Source organism: Talpa europaea (genome assembly GCF_964194135.1).
Source record: "Talpa europaea genome assembly, chromosome: 12".
Taxonomy (NCBI): Eukaryota; Metazoa; Chordata; class Mammalia; order Eulipotyphla; family Talpidae; genus Talpa; species Talpa europaea.
In genome coordinates, this window is record NC_140079.1 from 102365699 (window position 1) to 102385892 (window position 20194).

General features: G+C 69.2%; 2 protein-coding genes across 2 annotated transcripts; both read right to left on the minus strand.

Annotated features, from left to right (window-relative positions):
- Window positions 1-4020: 4020 nt before the first annotated feature.
- On the minus strand, window positions 4021-7292 carry TEDC2 (tubulin epsilon and delta complex 2; the record flags this gene model as incomplete). Its single annotated transcript, XM_084250266.1, has 10 exons — window positions 4021-4155; window positions 4437-4627; window positions 4808-4909; window positions 4994-5114; window positions 5248-5341; window positions 5903-5956; window positions 6357-6741; window positions 6865-6935; window positions 7066-7164; window positions 7267-7292. 10 exons carry the CDS (start codon window positions 7290-7292, stop codon window positions 4021-4023), a joined length of 1278 nt encoding a protein of 425 aa, XP_084106392.1.
- A 1853-nt stretch (window positions 7293-9145) lies between these two features.
- On the minus strand, window positions 9146-19000 carry CCNF (cyclin F; the record flags this gene model as incomplete). Its single annotated transcript, XM_084250267.1, has 17 exons — window positions 9146-9591; window positions 9874-10043; window positions 10213-10340; window positions 10419-10518; window positions 11549-11636; window positions 11880-12060; window positions 12214-12337; window positions 12895-13059; window positions 13757-13908; window positions 14394-14471; window positions 14641-14745; window positions 15079-15132; window positions 15435-15628; window positions 16166-16233; window positions 17198-17304; window positions 18027-18181; window positions 18985-19000. 17 exons carry the CDS (start codon window positions 18998-19000, stop codon window positions 9146-9148), a joined length of 2331 nt encoding a protein of 776 aa, XP_084106393.1.
- Window positions 19001-20194: the final 1194 nt, after the last annotated feature.

Sequence of the window (20194 nt, forward strand, 5' to 3'; positions counted from 1 at the left end):
GCCCCACCCGCACTGCGCCCGCACTCACCCGCTGAGGGCCAGGCGGAGCAGGTCTCCCGGCCTCCCGGCCTCCGGGGAAGGGCCGTGGGCGGGCGGGGCCTGGGGCGCCCCTGGCCGCCTCCTCCCGGCTGCAGTGAGGGCGGGCGAGCTCTGCCAGGAGAGGGTGGGGGGCGCAGCAGGCGCAGGCCTGGGCCCAGCCAGGGGCGGGGCCACTTGGTCGGGGAAGGAGGGAGGGGAGGGGGCCTCGTCGGTGGAGCTGGAATCAGAAGCAGATTCAGACACAGGCTGGGCCAGCGGGCGGGCGAGGGGGCTGGGAGGCCGGGGGAGGGGCCTGGGAGCCTGGAATGCGCTGGCGGGAGGGGGCCGGAGGGGGTGGTCAGCCACACAGGCCTTGGGGGACCACCCAGCTGGGTCCCTGGCCCCGAGGCCTGGTGTTGACTGCTCGTGGGGCCTTGCCACGTGGGGGTCGGCGGCCGCCTCCTCCAGGCACGGCAGGCAAGCCGCACCGGAGAGGTGGAGGCTGGGGTGGGGTGCCCCTGCGTCCCTCCAGGTACACTCTGGGCAAGCGTGCGCTTGTAGGCAGTGGTGGGTGACCCCCCCCCCCCCCAGGCAGGGGTCTGCCTCAGGAGAGAGAGAACCCAGGACTAGGCTGCAGTCCCGTCTGGAGTCCCAGCCCACCAGTCCGGCCGCGTGGTCCAGCCCCCCAACCTGCATGGCCTCACGGGCAGGCGCCTGTTACGCAGCTTTACAGAGCTGTGGGAACCTGATAAGCGGGCTTGGCCGTGGATGTCGCCAGGGGTTCAGCAGACGCGAGCCCCTCCTGCCATGTGTTCCTGGAGAGGTGACCCCAGGGCTGGCCGGAGCTTTCCAGGGGCGAGGCTGCTGGCCCCACGCGGCAGGGCAGCACCTGTGCCAGCCTGAATCGCTGCACCGCCAGGTGCATGGGCGTAAAGGGCCCAGCAGGGAGGTGTGCAGTGGTGTGGGGGGTTCTGCCCTCCAGGTGGCAGGGTCCCTTGGGGCTCAGGGACTCTCAGGCAGTGGGTCCCCAGTCAAGGAGTAGAGCGTGGGGTGTGAGCCAGGGAGGGCGCGCTCATGGCCTCCAGCCAGACCCCAGCGCCTGGCCCACAGGCACAGCTTGCACCTGCTGGGGTGAGCCCGCTATAGCCCAGCGACCCCGGCCAAGAGGGACCAGGGATTGCTCTGGACAGGGAAACACTCCCCACCCCAGCCCAGGTCTATGGTGAAAGGGACTGAGCATCCCGGAAAGGACTGGGCGCTGACGCCTCATAGACCGGCCCTGCCTTGGGGCAGCTCTGAGGCCTGATGCTTCGGAGGAGCGGGAGGTGGGTGGGTGTCCAGAGCTGGCGCCCTGCCTGGGCAGAGACGCTGTCGGGAGGACTCGTGCGGATGGAGCGAGGCAGAGGACTGCGTTGTTTCCCGAAGGAGGCAGGCAGGCCCCGGACCGTCCAGGGTAAACTGAGGGAGAAGAGCAGGCGGGCCTGACCTGGGAGGAGCAGGAAGACGGGGATGGGCCCTGGCGGCCTCCCTCGGGCCTGCAGGAGGTGAGGGGCTGATGGGATGACGGGAAACGGGGAGGACCGAGCGAACAGCCCAGAGGGCCCAGGGGTCCCTCTTTGCAGGAAGCTGTGGGTGCCCTGCGGAGTCGGTGCCCCTGCCCGGCCCTCGGCTCAGGATGTGCCCAGGCGGCAGGCGCAGCCAGGTGTGAGCAGGGGCGGCGCTGGGGCGGGTCAGGTTCGGAACCAGCACTCCCCGGCCACCCTCTTCAAGGTCCTTCTGTTTCAGCCTCCAACCCCCTTCTCCACGTGGGAGGGCCCAGCTGGCGGCAGGAGGCGGGTCTGGCCAGCTGGCTGCCGAGGGAGGAAGGCCCAGGCCTGTCGCTGTGTCCCCGGGCCTGAGCGCGTCCCCAGGGAACGCCCGGCTGTCTCTGGGCCGAGGGAGGCGAGCCAGCAGCCTCACCCACCCCGCCAGCCTGGCGCGCCTGGCCCTGCGCCTCCCGAGTCGGGGAGGATCTGTGGGGCATCTGGTGGCTTCTGGGCGGGTGGGAGCAGGCGCCGGGGCTCAGCTGCGGAGGCCGGGCCCCCTCCAGGGAAGGTGGGCCTGTACTCCCACGGCCCCGGGGAGCCGGGCAGATGGCGTGCCGAGCTGAGGGGCTCTCCTCCCAGCCCCCGCCCCGACAGCTCCCGCTGGGCCCAGCCACCTGCCGGGCGCCCCCTGGCCCTGCCCCTCCTGCTGGCACCTAAGAGGCTCTGCCTTCCCTCCCCTCCCCTGCTTGCCTGGGTGGGGGGGCAGCGGCCAGGCCCCTGCCCGACCCCACCGGCGTGGAGCCTGTGGGTGGGGTGGGAAGGCACCGAGGGCCCTAAGGGACCTGAGATCTTCCCCACAAAAGCCGATGACTGAAACCTGCGGCCGCACCAGGCCCTGCTGCCCTCGCTGAGGCAGGGACAACCCGCGGCCACGGGTCTCTGCCTCGAGGGGTGTCCACCCCGCCCGGGCGGGAGGGCGGCCAGGTCCACGCCCTGCCGTCGCCCGCACCCCCGCGACGCCCGGAAAGGGGAGCGGGGCAGTGGGGGGCGCTGGGCTCAGGCCCCTCCCTGCAGCCCCCTCAGGTTCCGAAAGGGCGGGCTTGGGCAGGGGGCGCGCCGCGCCCAGCCCAGGCCTTGGGGCGCCCCGCCGCCGGCGGGGGCCCGGAGCAGCGCGAGCAGCCCCAAGGCTGCAGGGGGCTCGGCAGGCGCTGCTCACGCCCCAGACGGGGGTCGCGCCCTGGGGGGCTCCCGCACTCGGGGCCCGGTCAGAGCTGATGGGTCGGGACGCAGTGACGCAGCGCGAAGCCCGGGATGGTTTGGCCCCTCGCCCGAACTCGGGAGGGGTGGGCGGGCTTCCCCCGGGGCAGCTCCCCCGCCCGCTCCGGGCGCCTGCTGATGGGGCCTCCCCAGACCTCCCAGGTGAGAGCCGCGCACCCGCAGAAAGCCCCGGGTACACAGCAGCCGGCAGGACCCCACCAGCACCAGCGCCGGCCCAGAGGTGGGTCTGCGCCTCCTGCCTTGGGGCCTGCGGCTGGGCCCGGCCCAGGAAGAGGGCACACGACAGGTGCCGGGCTCACTGGGGGCTCAGGCTCCTCCAGAGCCAGGCATCGGCTGGAGCCCGGGGGCAGCACAGGCGCTGTGGGGCTGGGTGCCCCTTCCCTGGGCAGCAGGCAGAACTGCCCATCTCCTGCAGGCCCCTGGTGTAAGGAGGCCCCCGGGCTTCTGGGCTCCGCACCGGGGGCCCTCACAGCCCACCACCCCAGGCCTGCTGCTCCGGCGGGCTCTTGGGGGACCTGGCTGCTCTGCGAGCCAGCCGCCTCCTGTGTTTGGGCCTTGGTGGGGCTGGCGCTCCATCACCAGTGCCCCAGCGCCAGGACGGGACTAGGACCCACGGGGCCTGCAGCCTCTCCATCTGCCCCAGCCCCAGGGCGACAACCCCTGGCCCCCCATGACGGCAGGGGCAACACGGGGAATTGAGACTCTGCCCTAAAGTCCTTTTTTTTTTTAAAGATTTACTTATGCATACAAGAACTGGGGTACAGGCCAGAGTGTAGGGGTGAGAGGATTCACCAGAAACAGGCAGATCTACTGAGATACACTGCCGAGGGGAGCAGCGGGGGGACAGGCGGGGTCTGCTGAGCCATGTGGGCAGCTCCCTGGCCGGGGTCTGTGGATCAGACCCAGGCTCCAGTGACCGCTGATAGCTCGATAGTGCTAAGACTTAACCCCTGCACCACCAGGGAGGCTCTTGGCCCTGAAGTGTTAATGGCTTTGAAAGAGCGAAAACAGGTAGCTGAGAGGCCTGCGGGTCTCAGGAGGCCGCACCGAGCACCATCAGCAGGTATACTGCCCAGAAAAGGGCCTGAGGTCCCTCAGGAGGTGCGAAGGCCGCCCCACAGAAGCCCTCTCCCCAGGGAGCCAGTGGGATTCCCCAGCCAGAGTTCCAGGCAGGGAGGGGCTTAGGGTCTGCAGGGTCTCAGTCAGCGGGCGGGTCCCACAGGACAGACGGGAAGTGCTGGCCCCCCTCACAGAGCAGGCTGTGCACAGCCCGGCACAGCACCAGGGGCGGCTCCGGTGCCCTCACCAGTGGGAGGAGCTCCTCCATCAGGACCTAGGGTGTGCAGGGCACAGGCCTCAGGCAATCAGACCAGGGCCAGACAGGCCCAGGGGGAAGGTGCCCCTAGGGTGGGGTGTAAGGCCACCGAGTTCCAAGCCCTGCCCCCCAGCTGCCCTGAGTCTGGCACGAGCCCACGGGCACCCAGTCCCCCTCAGCGCCCCTTAGTCTCTGGGAAGGTGCAGGCAAGCTCTGGAAGCTGAAACCTCAACAGGCCCCAGAATCTGTGTCTTCACGTGGTGGCTCCCGTCCCGCCCCCTGCCCTGCTCGGGAAGCACCTTCTCCAGGTGTATCTGCTGCTCCAGCGTGGCCACCCGCAGCTGGAGGGCTGCCAGGGTCTGCAGCTCCCTGGTGCTCGAGTACAGCAGCAGCGGGGGGCTCCAGATGGGGTCTGCGCCCCCTCCACAGGGGGCTGGGGCGCTGGAGGGGCTCCCCTCAGGCCATGACTCCAGCTGCTGCTCCGTCACTGCTGTGGAGGGGGATGTGGCCCAATGGGGCAGCTGCGGCTCACCCCTCCAGCCTCCAGGGGCCGCAGTCTCTGCCTCCTGGGCCAGTCCCCTGCCAGCACCTCTGACTCCTGTACTACTGGGCTACAGTCCCCTGCTCCTGCCGCCCCAACTTCAGCATGGCTCAAGCGGGGGGGTCTTACCCACGCGCAGCTCCTGCAGCCTGTGCAGACACTGCCCAGCCAGGGCCTGCAGCCCCTCCAGGGTGAGCAGGCTGCGGTACTCCTGCGTCCAGTCCACCGGGTCTGTGCAGAGGCGGGGGTGGGCTGGTCCCAGCCAGTCCTGAAGCCCATCCCACGCCCGACTTCCCACTCTCAGGGCGCCCTGACCTGCCACGAGCTCTTCCCTCATGCGCAGCTTCAGTAGCGAGCAGGCCTTCTGCAGGCGCCCCACTTCTGCCTGCACCTCCTCGGTACTGAGCCCAGGGCCCCTGGGGCTGGGCCGGCCTGACTGGACCGGTCAGGAAAACTCCGCTGCGGACAGGTCCCGCCCTCCCCGAAGGAGGGCTCTTTCTGGAGCTGCTCCTCAGCCCCACAGGCCTGGAGGCAGGGTCCGCCCCCTCCCCAGGGCCCGGCGAGGATACTGAAGCCTGCATCTTCTGGAGGAACTGTGCTTTGGTGGTGGCGGCGGCACCTGCAGAGTCACTGGGCTGGGTAGAGCTGAGCTGCGCCCATAGGCTGGGAGGCACACAGGGGCCCAGGAGCCAGGGGGAGGTGGTTACCCCAGCTGCCGGGGCTGGGTCTCAGGAGGTAGGCGAGGGTCGGGGAGGGGCCCCAGCCTAGGAGTCAGACTCTGCTGAATGCCAGTGGGGGTCTAGGAGCCTTGGGGGCCGAGAGGACACTGTCCACTTTTATGGGACAGACCTTGCTGCTCTGGGAAACACCAGGAGAGAATTCAAGGGAGCAGGGAGAGGCCGGGGCAGTGCTGGCCAGGAAGAATGACAAGAGCTTCTGGGAGCCCACAGCACCTGCACCAAGCCGCAAGCCTAGGCCATGCACAGGGAGGACACCGGGCCTCGAGACGCTGTCTGTGAGCGGCTGGGCTGGGCACCTGAGGTGGCTGGCGGTCCCAACTGGGTGGGCTCTCAACATGCAGTGTCCCCCGCCCCCTGGAAAGAAAGCAGAGGCCCCCGGGAAAAGCATCCCCAGCCCAGCCCAGCCGGTGGGACGCCCTGGCCTCCTCGTTGTCCCCAACCCCCAGCGGCCCCCCACTGCCACCCAGCCGCGAGACAGCCTCACCGGGAATTCTGAGCAGCCGCCTTCCTGAAGGCCACGGGCAGCTGCAACAGGGTCCTGCAGGGAAGCCTGGGTCAGGGGGGGCTCCAGCCTCCTTCTGGCGGCTCAGGCCCTGTTCCTTGCTCAGGTCAGAGTCAGGGATGTGGCTGACACCTGCCCCCCGGACTTGGAGAGGCAGGGGTGCCAGCCCGGCACAGAACACAGGCACCTCGAGCAGGGCCAGGCTCTCCGGGGCTGAGCTGGAGCCCTCGACTGCGAGGGCCAGAGGACACGCCGCTGGCAGCAGAGGAGAGAGCAGGTGGGCCCTTGCGCTGCTGCTGTGCCTGCTGCCAGCTGCCAGGCTCGAGGCTCCCCGGCCGGCGTCCAGCTCAACATCCTGCTGTCACCCTGATTCCTGGACTCCTGCTGTCGCCAGGGAGTGAGGCGGGGCCCGCCAGTGAGAGTTTGGGGCACCTACCCCTTCTCCTTGAGCGTGAAAGCTTCTAGGGCCGGCGAGGCTGTCTGTTGGTCCCTGAGGGCTGGTGGGGGCCGGGCGGGTCTCCCCACGCCGGGCTGCCCCCTGGCTGACAGAAGCCGGCGCTGGGATGTCGAGACAGGCAGCTGGGTCTGCAGGATGCCCCTGCGGGGTCTCGCCTCTGAAGCTCCGCTGCCACGGGGGCCTGAGGCCCTGGGTGGGGCAGAGGCCGGGGAGGCGGGAGCCGCAGCCCCGGACCCAGGCTTCGGGCAGGGGCCCGGGTCCCTTTCTCCAGCCTTAGAGACGCCCTTCCGGACGCGCGCGGCCCTCTCCAGGGCGCGCGTCAGCAGCTCCAGCTCCTCGAGGTCTCGCGGGCTGGGCGCGGCCCCTGCGAAGGCCAAGAGTCCTGCAGCGGCCGCGCGCTGTCCGCGGAGGGGCGGCTGCCACCGGTGCCGCGCGCAGGCCAGGCGGAGGGCTGCGGGCCGCGGCTTACCTGCAGGCCGCGGCTTACCTGCAGGCGAGTCCTCCTCCTCCGCTGCGGGGCCCGGGCCTGGCTCCGGGGCCGCGGCTTCCGCGGGCTCCCTGGGAAGAAACACGGAGGCCGCGGCTCGCCGGGGGCAGGCCCTGGGCCCAGGGGCCCCCGCCGGGTGGCGCCTCGAGCCGCGCGGCCTCGCAGCCGGCGGGAGGCCGGGCCGGGCCCGGGTTCGCGTACCAGGCCCGCAGCAGCCGCCGGCAGACGCGCAGGCTCCGCTCCAGCTGCCGCTGCCGCTCGGCGCAGGCGTCCAGGGCGCCCCGGAGCTCGGCCAGCAGCCTGGGAGGGACGCAGCGGCGGGTCAGCCCGCAGCCCAGCCGGGCGGGCCCCGCCGCCCGCCGCCCGCCGCCCGCCGCCCGCCGCCCGCCGCCCGGGCCCCACCGGCGCGAGCAGCCCGCGGGCAGCATGGACGCGGCGGCCGCTCCTCGGATTTGCCGCCGGTGGAAAGCCCCGCCCCTTCCTGGCATGATCCCGCCCCTTCCGGGCCGCCTTCCAATCCCCGGTCCGCCCCAAGCCCAGCCCCGCCCTAAACCCGCCCCACCCTCCAATCCCCGCCCCGCCCCCAAGCCAGCCCCGCCCCCACGCCCAGCCCCGCCCCCGGGCTCCCGCGCGCCGTCGGGCGGGGCTGGGGGCCGCAGGCCGCGCCCGCCCTCCTCCCGCTGGCCCCGGCGGCGCCTCGGCGGCGGCCTCCCCTTGGGCAGCAAAGGTGCCCTGAGGCGGCCGGGAGCCGGGAAGCCTGTTGCCTGGGAACAGCCCGGAGGGCGGCGGCCCGCGTGGGCGGGGAGAGGCCGGAGGGTTGGGGGCTTCGGGACACCAGGTGGGCGCCTGGGCAGCGCCGTGCGGCCAGGACACGGCCGATGGGGCAGTGGGCCCTGGAGGGGCGGATGTGCCAGACCCCGGCCGGCGAGGGCTGGGAGCTGAAGCCCCGGGGGTGGGGCGGCAGAGCCCGTCCCCAGAGCCACTGGAGGCTGGCCTGGAGCGGGCGCCCATGGGGGCAGGACAGGACCCCGGGGACACCTGGGGCATTGGGGGCCAGTCCCTAGCTGGTGGGAGTGGTGTGGAAGGCAGGGCCCCAAGGGATGTGCACAGGCGGGGGTGGGAACCGGGCCGCAACCCAGCATGAGGTTCTGTGAGCCCGGCTCTGCCCGCAGGCACGGGTCGCCGCTCAGGAAGACACGGGGCACATGTCGCTGTCCTCATCACATTTAATCCTCACAACACCCCTGTGAGGTAGGTACCACGGCCCATCTTACAGATGAGGAAACAGGCTCTCGTGCCCTGGTGCAGTGCCGACGGGAGAGGTTTGCCGTCCCCGCACCCAGGTCCCCTCACCCCCCATGCCCACTGGGGGGTCAGAAGTCTCCGTCCCAAAATGACAGCTACCACGAGACATCAGAGAGCGCGCACATGCACACGCGCACACACACACATGCACGCATGCACACGCAGGCACCCAGAAAGCCACCGTCCACAGGACCACCACGTCCCGGCAGTTCTGGTTCAAAAACATTTGGGGACACCCCTGGCCAAGTGGATCTGGCATTTCAAGAGGACATAAAACTGACAGCAGGTGCCAGTACTGACCCCTAGGAAGGGGCAGGGGCAGGTTTTGGGGGCCAGGGGTCCCTGAGGCTGGCTCGTCTTTACACACCAGGGGAGGGGAGGGCAGGGCGCTTCCGTCCAGCGAGCCTGCGGAGCCCGAGATGGCTGTCCCGCCTCGAGACGCCTGCTCTCCTGGCTCAGCGCCCTGGGAGCACAGTTGCAAGTGACAGCCCTGGGGCCTGGAGCCAGGTTTTTCTTTAGTTGGGTCTAAACAATGTTAAGGATCTGTAGGCTTTTTTTATTCAGCATCTTCTATTCAAAACACACCTTTGCTCTCCTCCCAGAAGAATGAAGGATGGACACGAAGACAGGAAAAGAAGTGGCCAGAAATTCAGTGCACGGAGACATCGACACAGACAGTCGGGGACAGACAGACCACAGTGGGGGGCACACAGGCGCTACGGGGAGCAGGCCCGCGGAGGAGGGGCGCCCCAGGGCCCAGGCGGCCAGGGCCCGCACCCAGCCGGGACAGGAAGCAGGACAGACACGGAGAGGACAGAAAGATCTTGCTAGGGGCGGCAGGATGGTGCGGAGGCTGGGCTCCCAGAGGACCCCGGCTTCCCATTCTGACCAGACATTCTGAAGGGTCATGTGATGCCCCAAGACAGACACCTGGCACCCTGGGCATGTGCGCACGTCTCCAGGGCCCGCCAAAGGCTCACAGCCGTAGGAAGCCCATGTCCACCTCCCCCTCCACGCTGCGGGGGGGCAGGTTCTTCCTCTTCACCCGGCGCGGGGGGAGACTGCCGTCCGGGGAGCCTGGGGAGCGACACTGCAGACACGACTTCCTGGCAGGGTGGTGGCAAGGCCGGGCGCGTGAGTCGCTGCCCGGGGACGGCGCTGAGGTAGGTGGCAGGGGACTCCCAGAGCCGCTGACGGAGGAGTACCCTGAGGTGGTGAGGTCCCTGCCCGGTTCCCTCCTGCTGTAGGCAGGCGGCTGGGGCTCCGGGGAGGTAGGCATCTGGGTGCCCGACCCCAAGGCGGGCAAGTCTGGGCCTCCCGCATCTTCTGGGCAGGCCTCCTCGTCGCTGGAGTCCTGGCAGCAGTGCTGCTCGGGGTTCAGGTAGACCACGGTGACGTCAAGCACACCACTGGGGGCCGTCACTGCGGGAGGGGGCGGTCAGGGTCAGCGCAGCCCCGGCCCAGCCAGGGCCGGCTCCCAGGCGCCCGGCCACCACCTTCCCGTCCGTCCCCCATGCCGCCCTCCTCCAAGCCGCCAGCATGACTCGTGGGAGGGCACGGAAGCCAGTGGGGGAGGCCTGGAGGCAGCAGGGAGGCCTGGCTGCTCTGGGGATGCGTGGGCAGAGCCCCAACAGCAGGTCACACAATGCTCTGAGAGCCCCTGCGCCCCCACGCCGGGAGCCCTCACCCCCACCCTGCACTCACCATCGCCCTCCTTCTCGCCCTCGCTCTCCTGGTCGCCCTCATAGCCCGAGCAGTAGTCCAGGCTCCAGTCCAGGAAACTGCCCAGCAGGGTGTCCTCCTGGCTGGACAGCTCTGCAGTGGGCGTGGTGACGAAGCTGCCGCGGTCCTCGTGGGGGCCGTTCTCCCGCTTCCTGCCGGGGGAGGGACCCGGTGACAGGCAGGGGTGCGGGGGGCTCTCCAGGAGGTGAGGCCGGGAGACCCAGGCGGGCCCAGGAAGGGCCCCCGACAGGCCGGGGTCAGGCCTCCCTGCACGGAGGGTGCCCCTGGGGGCTGGGGTGATGGCCAGGCCGGGATACTAACCGCTTGGTTCTCCTTCCGGAGGGGGAGCTGAGGAAGGCCTGGATCTCCCCGGCGCTGAGGAAAGACGCCGGCTCAGGGCTCTCGTGTTTCACGCCCAGGGCCGCACACACCTGGCCAAAGCTCAGCACCTGAGAGGGAGCAGGTCAGGGGGGAATCTGGGGACGCACCCGCCCACCTGACACCCCAAGCAGCAGGGCGGGACGCACCTCCTCCTGGCTGATCTCCCCATAGCGCTTGTCCTCAAACCGCTGCTTCACGGCCGTCAGGGAGACCTGTCTGTAGTCCTTGGGGGCATCGTCGTGGAAGCTGCAGGCGGAGAACATGTCAGGGGGTGGGAGGGCATAGCATGTGGGTGCCCCGGCCCCAGGACACGGGGTCGGCATCCCCCCAGCAGCTAGGCCCGCAGTTGTAAGGGGACCAGCAGCCCTGCCTGGGCTGCACCCCAGCTGTGCCAGCTGGCCAGCATGCTCACGGCACGGTGCCACGGCCAGGGGCCCAGGTAGCAGGGTCCCGGCGCTAAAGGTGTCCAGACGGGCATGCCAGGGGAGGAGCACCGCCTCCCGCTGAAAGGTGAGGGTGCGGCTTCTTTTGCGGGCAGTTAACACGCTGGCCGGGCGCGGACCCACCCGCTGAACTGTACGCCAGATGAGGTGTAACCTGTATACGCGTTTCCAATCGGTCTGGCTTGAAGTAAAAGGAACTCAGGATAGCTATGGGGTGGGGAGAGCCAGCAACTGCGGGAGCCAGGGGCGGGCATTGGCCATGAGGTCGGGCCCGTGGCGGGGGAGTGCGGGGCGCCCGGGCTGTGGCTGGAGTGTGAGCATGTAGGGGGTGGCACATGGGTCATTAAGGGGCCAGTGCCTTTCTCAGTTCCAGCCTGTCCTGGGAGGGAGACGTGGGAGCCACAGGTCCCGAGGTGGCCAGGGAGTGGCCACGGCAGCAGTGGCAGAGCCTTGAGGGCCAGGGGGGACGGAGGATCAGGCACAGCCAGGCTGGCCCGGGCTCTGCTGGAACGACTGGGGCCTGGTCCACCCTGAGGGCCAACCGGGATGCACGCCAGGAAGAGGGGCCTGCCCTGGACCCCCCGCAGGGATAGCCTGGGCCCTGGAAGCCGCAGGTGAGGCAGACGGAGGAGGGCCCTGGGCCGGGAGGATGGAGGCCGGCCTCAGCGGGTGTGCGGGGGCCCTGTGAGCGGCCCCGAGCCAGAGAACAGCTCGTGCTCCGTGGAAAGAAAGATCCCCTGGTCCATGGGATGGGGCAGGGCCCCGGGACGTCCTGCCTCCTCAGCTAGGATGCGGGAGGGGCTCAGGGGCCCTGAGGGGCAGCGGGGGCTCACCACTTCTGATGCAGGCTCAGGACACAGGGCGTGAGGTCTTCACAGGAGAACCCAGTAAGGTCCCACAGGCGCGTGGGCCAGGGCTGTGCTGGGGGGGAGAGGAGGCAGGAATGGGGGTGCTGTTCCCGCCGGCTCCTGCCCGCCTGCCCCCAGGTTCCCAGTTTTCTGGAGCCCGGGTTGAACACAACCCACACACAGGCACCCGCCCCACCCTGTGGAGGCCGGTCCTGGTCCAGGGTCTCTTGCCCAGGTGACAGACGTGCGCCCTCTCCTCCCTCCACCAACACCGGTGTGCACAGATCCCCGAGCCAGGCACCAAGGGGCTCCTTACTCTGGCCGTGCGTCAGCCTGGCTAGCAGCAGGGCAGCAGCGGCCAGGCGGGCGGGGGCGTAGGCGGCCAGGCCGGTGTGCAGCAGGGACAGCTCACACAGGAAGCTGCACAGGTGCTGGGTACGGGGGGCCTCAGGGACCAGCGCCAGCAGGACCTCCTTGTAATCCACCACGGTGGGGACCTGAGTTAGGGGGCGACGTGGGGGCTCAGCCGCCACCGACTGGGAGGCGGGGTCTCACCAACAGCACCCCATAAGCCAGCCCAGCCCCGGGGCATGCAGGGAGCCCCGCTGGCCCCTCTAGCCGTGGAGCGGCCCCATGGGGGGGGGGCTTACTCGGATCCTGCCCTCCAGGGCGGAGATGACCTCGCCCATCATCCGCACCAGGTCCTCGTACTTGTACGTGTTGTCCGTGAGCCACACGGCCTCCCGGATGGTCAGGATCTCTCTGCTGATAAACCTGCAGCGAGGGCAGGGCTCAGCGCCAAGACCCCTGGGGTCCCTGCAGGCTGTGCCCCTGCTGTGGTGTGAAGGGTGGGACAGGGAGCTGGGTCATCCACTGCTCGTCAGGACAAAGGAGAGAGCGCCTGCCTGTGCCGTCCTGTGGGCGAGGATGGTGGCAGGACCCCAGAACAGGGAAGCCCCAGCTCGGGGCCAGAGGGCGGGCAGTGGGTGTGCCCAGCCAGATGCCGCGGTCGCCCCAAGCAGATGCTTGTCCTGTTCTCTGCCCCCGCCAGCAACCCCAACCCCCACAGGGTCATGGGCCAGGCCCAAGGCCCCTCTGTCCGCGGCTCTGCATCTCCCACCTATGCTGCCGGCTCAGCAGGGGCAAGGCTGGGTGGGACGCCAGGTGCGGGGGCTGAGACGGGTGGGGGCAGGGCAGGTGCTGCTGCTTGCTGGCCAGCCTGGAGCACCTGGCCAGGCAGCTGTCCTGGGGGCTAGGGAAGGCTGCCAGTCTGGGCAGGCACCCACGTCCAGCGTGCCTCACTTCCCGGCAGCCGGAGCAGGGGTCCTCACCGGGTGCAGATGACCATGCAGGCGATGCCCAGCAGCTGGAGCCGGTAGCGGGGCACCAGCCGCCGCCGCAGGTACCGGTCCACGCACTCCACCGTCAGGTGCAGGCACAGGCTCGTGAAGTCCTTCATGGTGGCCACTTCCACCAGCCAATCGATCAGGATATACCTGCAGGAAGCCGCAGCCTGACCACCAGGGCGAGGCCCAGGCCGCCCCCTCCCGCCGGGGCAGGGGAGCGAGCTAGTGGTCAGCTGTGTGTGGCCCGGCCCGCGAGCAGACCAGGCCCGTGCCTTCTGGCGGGGGCAGGTGGCTGCGGCCACCACCCACAAGACTCAGCGCTTGCTGTCATCTCGTGCGCGGGCGAGGGGCACCCGGCTTGCGCCGCGGGCGAGTCAGGCCCAGGGAAGGGACCGGCGTTCCAAAGGCTCACTGAGCTGCACCTGGAGCACAGCGGGGCCAGTCCGCTGCCTCCCCAGAGCCTGCCCGAGCCCCACTGCGGGGAGTCACTCAGGTTTCTGTGTCACCGCCACACCTCGGAGAAAAAGGGGCCTGCAGAGGAGCTCGGGCTGGGCGGGGCTGCCGGGCATGAGCCCTGGGCCTGGGCAGCTCCAGGGCCAGAAGACGTGAGCGTTTGTTGTGACAAGAAGGTGGTCTCGTGGCCGCGGAAATTGGGGCCAGAAATCCCATGATTTTAGAAAGACGCTTGAAAGGCTTTGCATGTTCTGGCAGGAAATAGAGAGCAGACGATGGGGCAGGTGGGCAATTTCCAAGCTCTGGCGACTCAGGCCTCATGGGCTTGGAGCACACGCGTGCAGCAGTGGGGCCGGCGGGCGCTCTGGCCCCTGTGGCTCTGCCCCACGCTCACCTCATGGTGTCGTTGAGCCCCTTCTGCACGGAGAAGACCTGCTGCTTGCTGACGGCCCGGGAGGCCTGGAACAGCTGGCAGACGATCTCGCTGACCGCCCTGGCCTCTAGTCCAAGCTGGCTCCCGTGCGCACAGGCTTTGGCTAGAGACAGCTGGGCAGAGACACAGGCCGTGTAAGCACCTGCCTTGATCACTGGCCGGGGCTTTGTCCTTCCTGAATGCATCACGCAGGATGTCCTTGTCAAGGGACAGGAGGCATGTGACGGGCATCAGCTGCCATCACAGCCGGATGCAGCCCCTTGGCCAAGTCAAGTCTCTGCCAACATTTCCTCAAGTTCCCTCTCCCATGGCACGACCAAGTGGGCAAGAGCTGCTGGGAGCCCAGAGGACTGGCTTTCACCCCCCAGCCCAGGGGTGGCCAGTGGTTGGTTTGGGGACTTCTCTGCACATTTCCCTTTCATAATGAGCAGGATAACCCCTCGCTTTGGGACACATAACAGATGTGGGCCCTGATCCACCCCCAAGGTGAGGCGGCGCTGGTGGGCAGGGCAGGGGGCAGGGCAGGCTGTCCTCGGCGCACCCGGAGCCCAGCTCCAGCGAGACCCCATCTGTGTGGGCAGGCCCTGCGGCCCCTCACCTGTGCCTCCCAACAGCCTCTGGCAGCGTAGTCCCTGAGCTTCCGGAAGCTGTGGAGGCACCGTCCAGGGTCTGTCACCTGCCAATGGAGGAGTCGCGCCTTTACACGGCTGTGTCTTGGGGGAAATGCTGAACCCAGCTAAACCCCCAAGTCCCCAGGAGGCCCCGGCTGCGTCTTTCCCAGCCCTTCACCCCCAACAACGTGCTGGGCCAGCTCCTGAGGGCACCAACCCCCGAGGCCCACTCACGTCCGTCGTCCTGTCGCTTTCCCAGAGGAGGTACGAGCTCGCTAGACACCCGTGATTAGCAGACTCTTCGAACAGGTCCCGGGCCTGCCGCTTCCTCTCCTCATCCTAGAAAAGCGCGGCCGTCTGGTCTTGTCTTCTGCTTCCCACTGCCATCCTGGCACCGTGTCCCTCAAGTTGCCCTCATCACTAACACGAGTGCTCGAGGCTAGGGCAGAGGCTTCTCCGGGAGAGAGCACTGGTGGCTGCTGGCCTCTGCCGGCTCTGCACTGCCTCAAGCGGGCTGGGGCTGCCTCAAGCCCTGGCACCCCTGCTGCATGGCCACGTCCTCCCTGGTGCAGGCGAGGAGGCTACGCACAGTGGACACCTCTGTGCCGAGTGGCTGCCGAGCTCACCCAAGCCAGGCACGCACCAAACTACCGTCCAACAGGACAGACTCACCTCAAAGAGACTCAGCACTCGGCCCAGGCAGTGCAGGATGGATGCCCTGTGGGCCTGGGATAGAAGTGAGACATGTGACGTCAGCACGGAGCCCCCACCCACTGGCAGCCCTGACCCCCACCTGCTCCCCTGGCTGCACAGACCCTGTGCCTAGCAGTCAGCGTCTCTCAGGGGCCCCTTGCAGGATCCAGCCTGCTTCCAAGGCCCTGCTCCCCTCAGGTGCTGGAGACGCCCTGGTCTGCACCTCAATTTTCTATGCCCCCATGGCCCCAGGCCGGCTCGGCCTTACCTGCAGGTTACCTTGCAGCCCCCACCACCTGGACCCCCACACAGCTGTGCGCCCTCGCCGGGCTCACCCTCTGCAGCTGGCACTCCGCCCGCAGGCTCTCATGCACCACGGCCTTGCAGCAGCTCCCAGACACAGACCACGGTGGGCGGATGAACAGCCAGATGAAGGGGGAGGCGCCAGCGCTCAGGCGTTCGGCCAGGCTGAAGAAGCGCGAGGCCTTCAGCCCATTCACCTCGGCCCGCGCCTCATCGGACACGGAGACTGTGGGACACAAACCAAGGTGGGCACTGCAGTGGGACCATCTGCCTGGCCCTCGCGTGGACCCTGACGCCCGCTGCAGAGCCTGGAGGGGACACATGTGGTCTCGACCACAGCGCGGTTGGAAGCCGAGACAGGCCCGCTCGGGGTGCTAAGCGGACAGGCAAGAGAGGCCTTGCCAGGAGGTCCTGCTCTGACTCGTGTCACTGACCCCCTAGAGTTCCAGAGGCCGGCAGCCAAGCAGAAAAGCCAGCTGTGCCGTCACCCAGGGGTGGAGGCCGGGGAAGAGCAGGCTGGCCCAGGCAGCCCCCAGCCTCTGCACAGCCCCAGCTGGCCGGTCAACACTAAAGGGCGGGTGAAAGGGCCTGTCCCCAGCTCCAGAACCATAGCTCATCAATGGGGCCCTTGGGGGGCAGCTCCGGGCACAGGTTTCTGGGAGGGGTGTTAGGTGATGGTAGATAGCAGCTCAGCGCCAAGGCTAGGGCGCTGCAGCCTCTGACACTGCAGCCTCGGCCCCGCCACCCGCCCGCCAGGACTCACGGCCTTCGTTGTATAGGTAGGCGATGCCCAGCTTCACAGCAGCCTCAAAGTTCCCCTTCTCGGCAGCCCTGCAGCGTTAACACACCAAACACAGCGTGACTTGACTCCACAGATGTGGATCACAGTACGTGAAACAGGGTGATGTGTTTTTGGGACAGATAATCTACCGCACTGTGGCCAGATGTCAACCTTCCTGGACGGGCCTTGAAATAAAGACCCCAGCCCCAGAGGTCAACAGGTCATAAGCCCCTTCATGTGAGGCTCTGGCCGGGAAGGCAGGAGCAGAGAGCAGGCTGCTGGCATCCAGGCCAGGGCTGCGGGACACTGGGGTGACTGCAAGGGACTCCGGCAGCCTGGAGACGGCCCCCCGCCAGGAACTGCCCCTGCTGACTGCCCCTGGCTGACAGCCGGCTGCTAGCAGCGAATCATGCGGCTGGAGCCTGTGACAACCACCAACCCGAGTGGAACGTGTTTCAGTAGAGACACGTCCACCGCCAGGAAGCCACCCGTGGGGCGCATGGGCGTCGCGCCCTGGTGGCCGCTGACTCTGGCTATTCCTAGGTGGATGAGGGCAGCAAGATGCATCGCCTGGAGGCTGCGAGCCTTTCTCAATGTGGTCCCAGGGGGACAGACCTTGTTGAGCCGGCAGCTGCTGAACGAGGGGGCTGCAGCCCTGGCAGGAGTGGGCTCCGCCAGGAGGGAGGTGCAACAGGACTATGCACGGCATTGACCAAGGAAATCCAAAAAGCAAGGGCTGGGGAGGGCCCACAAAGGTCACCAGTATTAGGGTCATGTGGGGAGCCAGAGCCTCGGGGGCCTCCAGTGGCACCACCCCGAAGACTGAGCGGAGCCGCGTGTCTGGGGTGGGGACTGAGGACAAGGCGCTGGACGCCGTTGTAGCTCATGAGGAGGCGGACAGTCCCCAGGCACTCCCAGGGGATGGGCAGGGGCGACATCAAGAGGAAAATTGATCTTGGGCCCAGCTAGCACGCAGACTGGCAGGCCAAGCGGCCGCCCCAGGAGCTGGCATACCTTTCAAAGAGCTTTAGGTTCTTTGGAGACGGCCATAGCTCCTGGAAGCTGGCGCACGCCCACACGCTGGCGTGGTTGTCCACCAGGTACTTCAGGTGGGAGTGCACCTGCGGAGCAAACCAGGGTTGTCTCATAGGGCAGCCACAAGGCCCGCTCCTGGGGTCTCGCAGGCACCTCCCTGCCGAAGAGCAAGGCCACAGGCTCAGTGTCAGAGCAACAGCTGCTTGGATAGAGAAGAAGCCCCAGAAGTCTCTCTGCAACTCCCGGGGACAGTCATACTGGCACAACTCCGAGGCTAACTCCAAGGGGAGAGAGTGGCCTCTCCACTGGGGCCCAGAGGGGGCCGGGCAGGAGTTCGGCAGCCAGGGCCTGGCACGCACTGGGAGCCCGCATCCCAAGGGCTAGAGCTCCCACCTCCCCTGCAGCTTAGCACCTGGGGTGTGTGCTGGTGGCACAGGTGGTGGCCCTGGGAGCCAGGAAATGGGGAGCCATGGAAGGTCACTGCAGCCTGGCTGTGCAGCCCAGGCCCAAGGGAGGCTGCAGCTCTGACCACCACAGCCCGAGCTGAGCATCATGGAGGACCTGTCCCCAAGAACAGTCTTACTTCCTGTGATACTGTCTCGTTTCCTAACAGGTGGAAGTCTCCCCCCCGCCCCCACGGGAGAGTTTTCTCTGTTAAGAGTCCCAAGGCCCAGTGGGCCCCACACAGGGGCTGTCCTGCGAGCCTCTGCCAAGACCCCACCCGCCCCTACCCACCACATCGGTGAGGCTCTGTCCTGAGATTTTGGACATGGAGGTCATGGGCCCCACAGCGCCCGCGGCCACTTACAGCTCGCACGGCCAGGATGTCGCCGACCGAGAGCCACTTCAGCACATGGACGAGCACATCCTCTGGGAGACCCAAGAGGGTGAGGTTCCGGGGCCGCCTTCGCACTCTCCGCCTCGCAGGATAGCAGAAACACTTGGCGCACCTGCAGTGGATCACTGGGGGCACGCCGGGCAGTGAGGAGCAGAAAGGGGCCGGGACCCCAAGTCGCACTGAAGGCCATGTAGCAGCCCGGCCAGAACCACCCAGCTCCACCCCAAAGACTCAGAGAAGGAGCAGAACCGGGTTACTCAGGGACCGTGCAGGCAGGGAGGCAGGTAACTTGGCTTCTGACCCAGGGCCCAGATGAAAACCAGGAGAGAGAGGCTGGTGAGGGCAGCTGCCCCGGCACCCCCCCAGGAAGCCCTGGCCCCGCTGCTGTCTGCGGCCACCAGCAGCGCCAGGGCCAAGTTAACGCGGCAGGAGCCTCGGTGCGCAGCGGGAGGGGGCCGGAGGCTGGGCTTGGGGGCCAGGCCGGAGCGCGGCGCCGGGCTGTCAGAGCTGCCCCGTCCTCTCCCCACGCCCGCCCCCTCCTCAAGCCCGGCCCCTCCGCCCCCGGGAGGCCCAGGTCTCGGCAGGGCCCTCGCCGCGCGCCCCGTCCCTGACCCGCCCTCCCTCCCGCGGACCTGGCCGGGGCGCGGGGGGCCCTCGGCAAGCGGACAGCGCTGCGCTCGCGGGCCCCGACCCCAGCGACCCGGCGGCTCGCCCGAGCTCCCCGCGGCCGGGCTCCAGGCCGGGCGCCCAGGCGCGGGCGGCACAGCCCCGAGGCGCGCCCGCCCCGCCGGGCATTTAAACCGCGCGCCGGGCAGCGCGTCCGGGCGAGCCGCACGCCGGGCCGGAGGGCGCGAGCCCGGCCCGCTCTGCCTCCGAAGGCCCCGCGCCCGCCCGCGCCCGCCCGCCCGCCCGCCCGCGCCCCGCTCACCGCCGCCGCTGCCCATCGCGCCGCCGCTGCCCATCCCGCCGCCGCCGCTGCCGAAGCGCGAGCGCCCGCCGGCCAGAGCGCGCGCGCCCTCCGCGCAGGCGCAGACCCGCCCCGCCGCCCGCCCGAGTTTTCAAACGCGCCCGGGGCTCCCATTGGCCGGCCCGGGGGGCGCTCGCCGCGGGGCCGCCCCGCCCCGCCCCGCCCCGCCCCCGCCCGCGCCGGCCGCCCGCGATTGGCCCCGTCGGGACGCGAATTCGAACGCCGGCGGCTGATTGGCTGAGCCCGCGCGCCGCCCCGCCTCCCGAGCCGGGCCGCCCGGAGCGCTGGGGGCGGGGCCGGGCCGGGGCGGCGCGGCGGGGTCCGGCGGCCGGAGCGCGCGAGGATGGCCCGCGCCGCGCGAGGGCACCCCAGGGGCGGCGTAGATCCCAGTGCAGAAAGTGGAGGCCTGGCGCCCCACGTCTGCTCCCGCATCAGCCGGCACGCTGAACCCCTTCCCCAGGCCCTTCCTCGGTCCCTGTCCCCCACCCCTAAGGCACCCCGAAACCTTCAGGGCGCTGGGCTGTGCCTGGCTCCAGCCCTCCGGAGCAGGAGACGCGGGACCCGGGGCTCGCGCCCCAGGGAGGAAGCGGGGACACCCTGAAGGGGGGCTGCTCCCCAGGGGTCCCGCGGCCCCCCTCCCCCGCGCCCCCTGCGCCCCGGGGGCTGGAATTGGCTACTGTTTCCCGCCCTGTTACTTTGTGTCCTCGGGCCGCGGCGTGGGCAGCGGCGGGTCCTGGGGCGCCCTGGTCCTCCCGGGGCGGTTATTCCAGGGCGAAGCGGCCTTGTTGGGGGAAGCAGGCGTCCTTGTGGTCCTCGTGGCCCTGCTCACCTGCGTCCTCAGGCGCTGGCCGGGGTCCCCAGGGGAGAGAGGGGCCCCTTGCCCGCCCGGCCCCGCGAGGGGGAAAGGGCTCTGGGAAGGCCTGGACTGGGGGTTCAGGGAGGCTCCCTGCTGGAATAAGATGGCAGTGGGGGGCCTGTGGGTGAAAGGACATTCAAGGGGGGGGAGCGTAAGGAAAAGGGGAGTCAAAGGGGAGCCGGCTGGGGGCATCCCTGGAAGGGATGGCCCCCCAGGAAGGCAGAAAAGGGCCCACGGAGGCCAGATGAGGTGGATAGGACACCCACAGCACGGCCCGGGGCGCGGGAGGGGGGATGGGGGGCTGAGGCTCGCAGC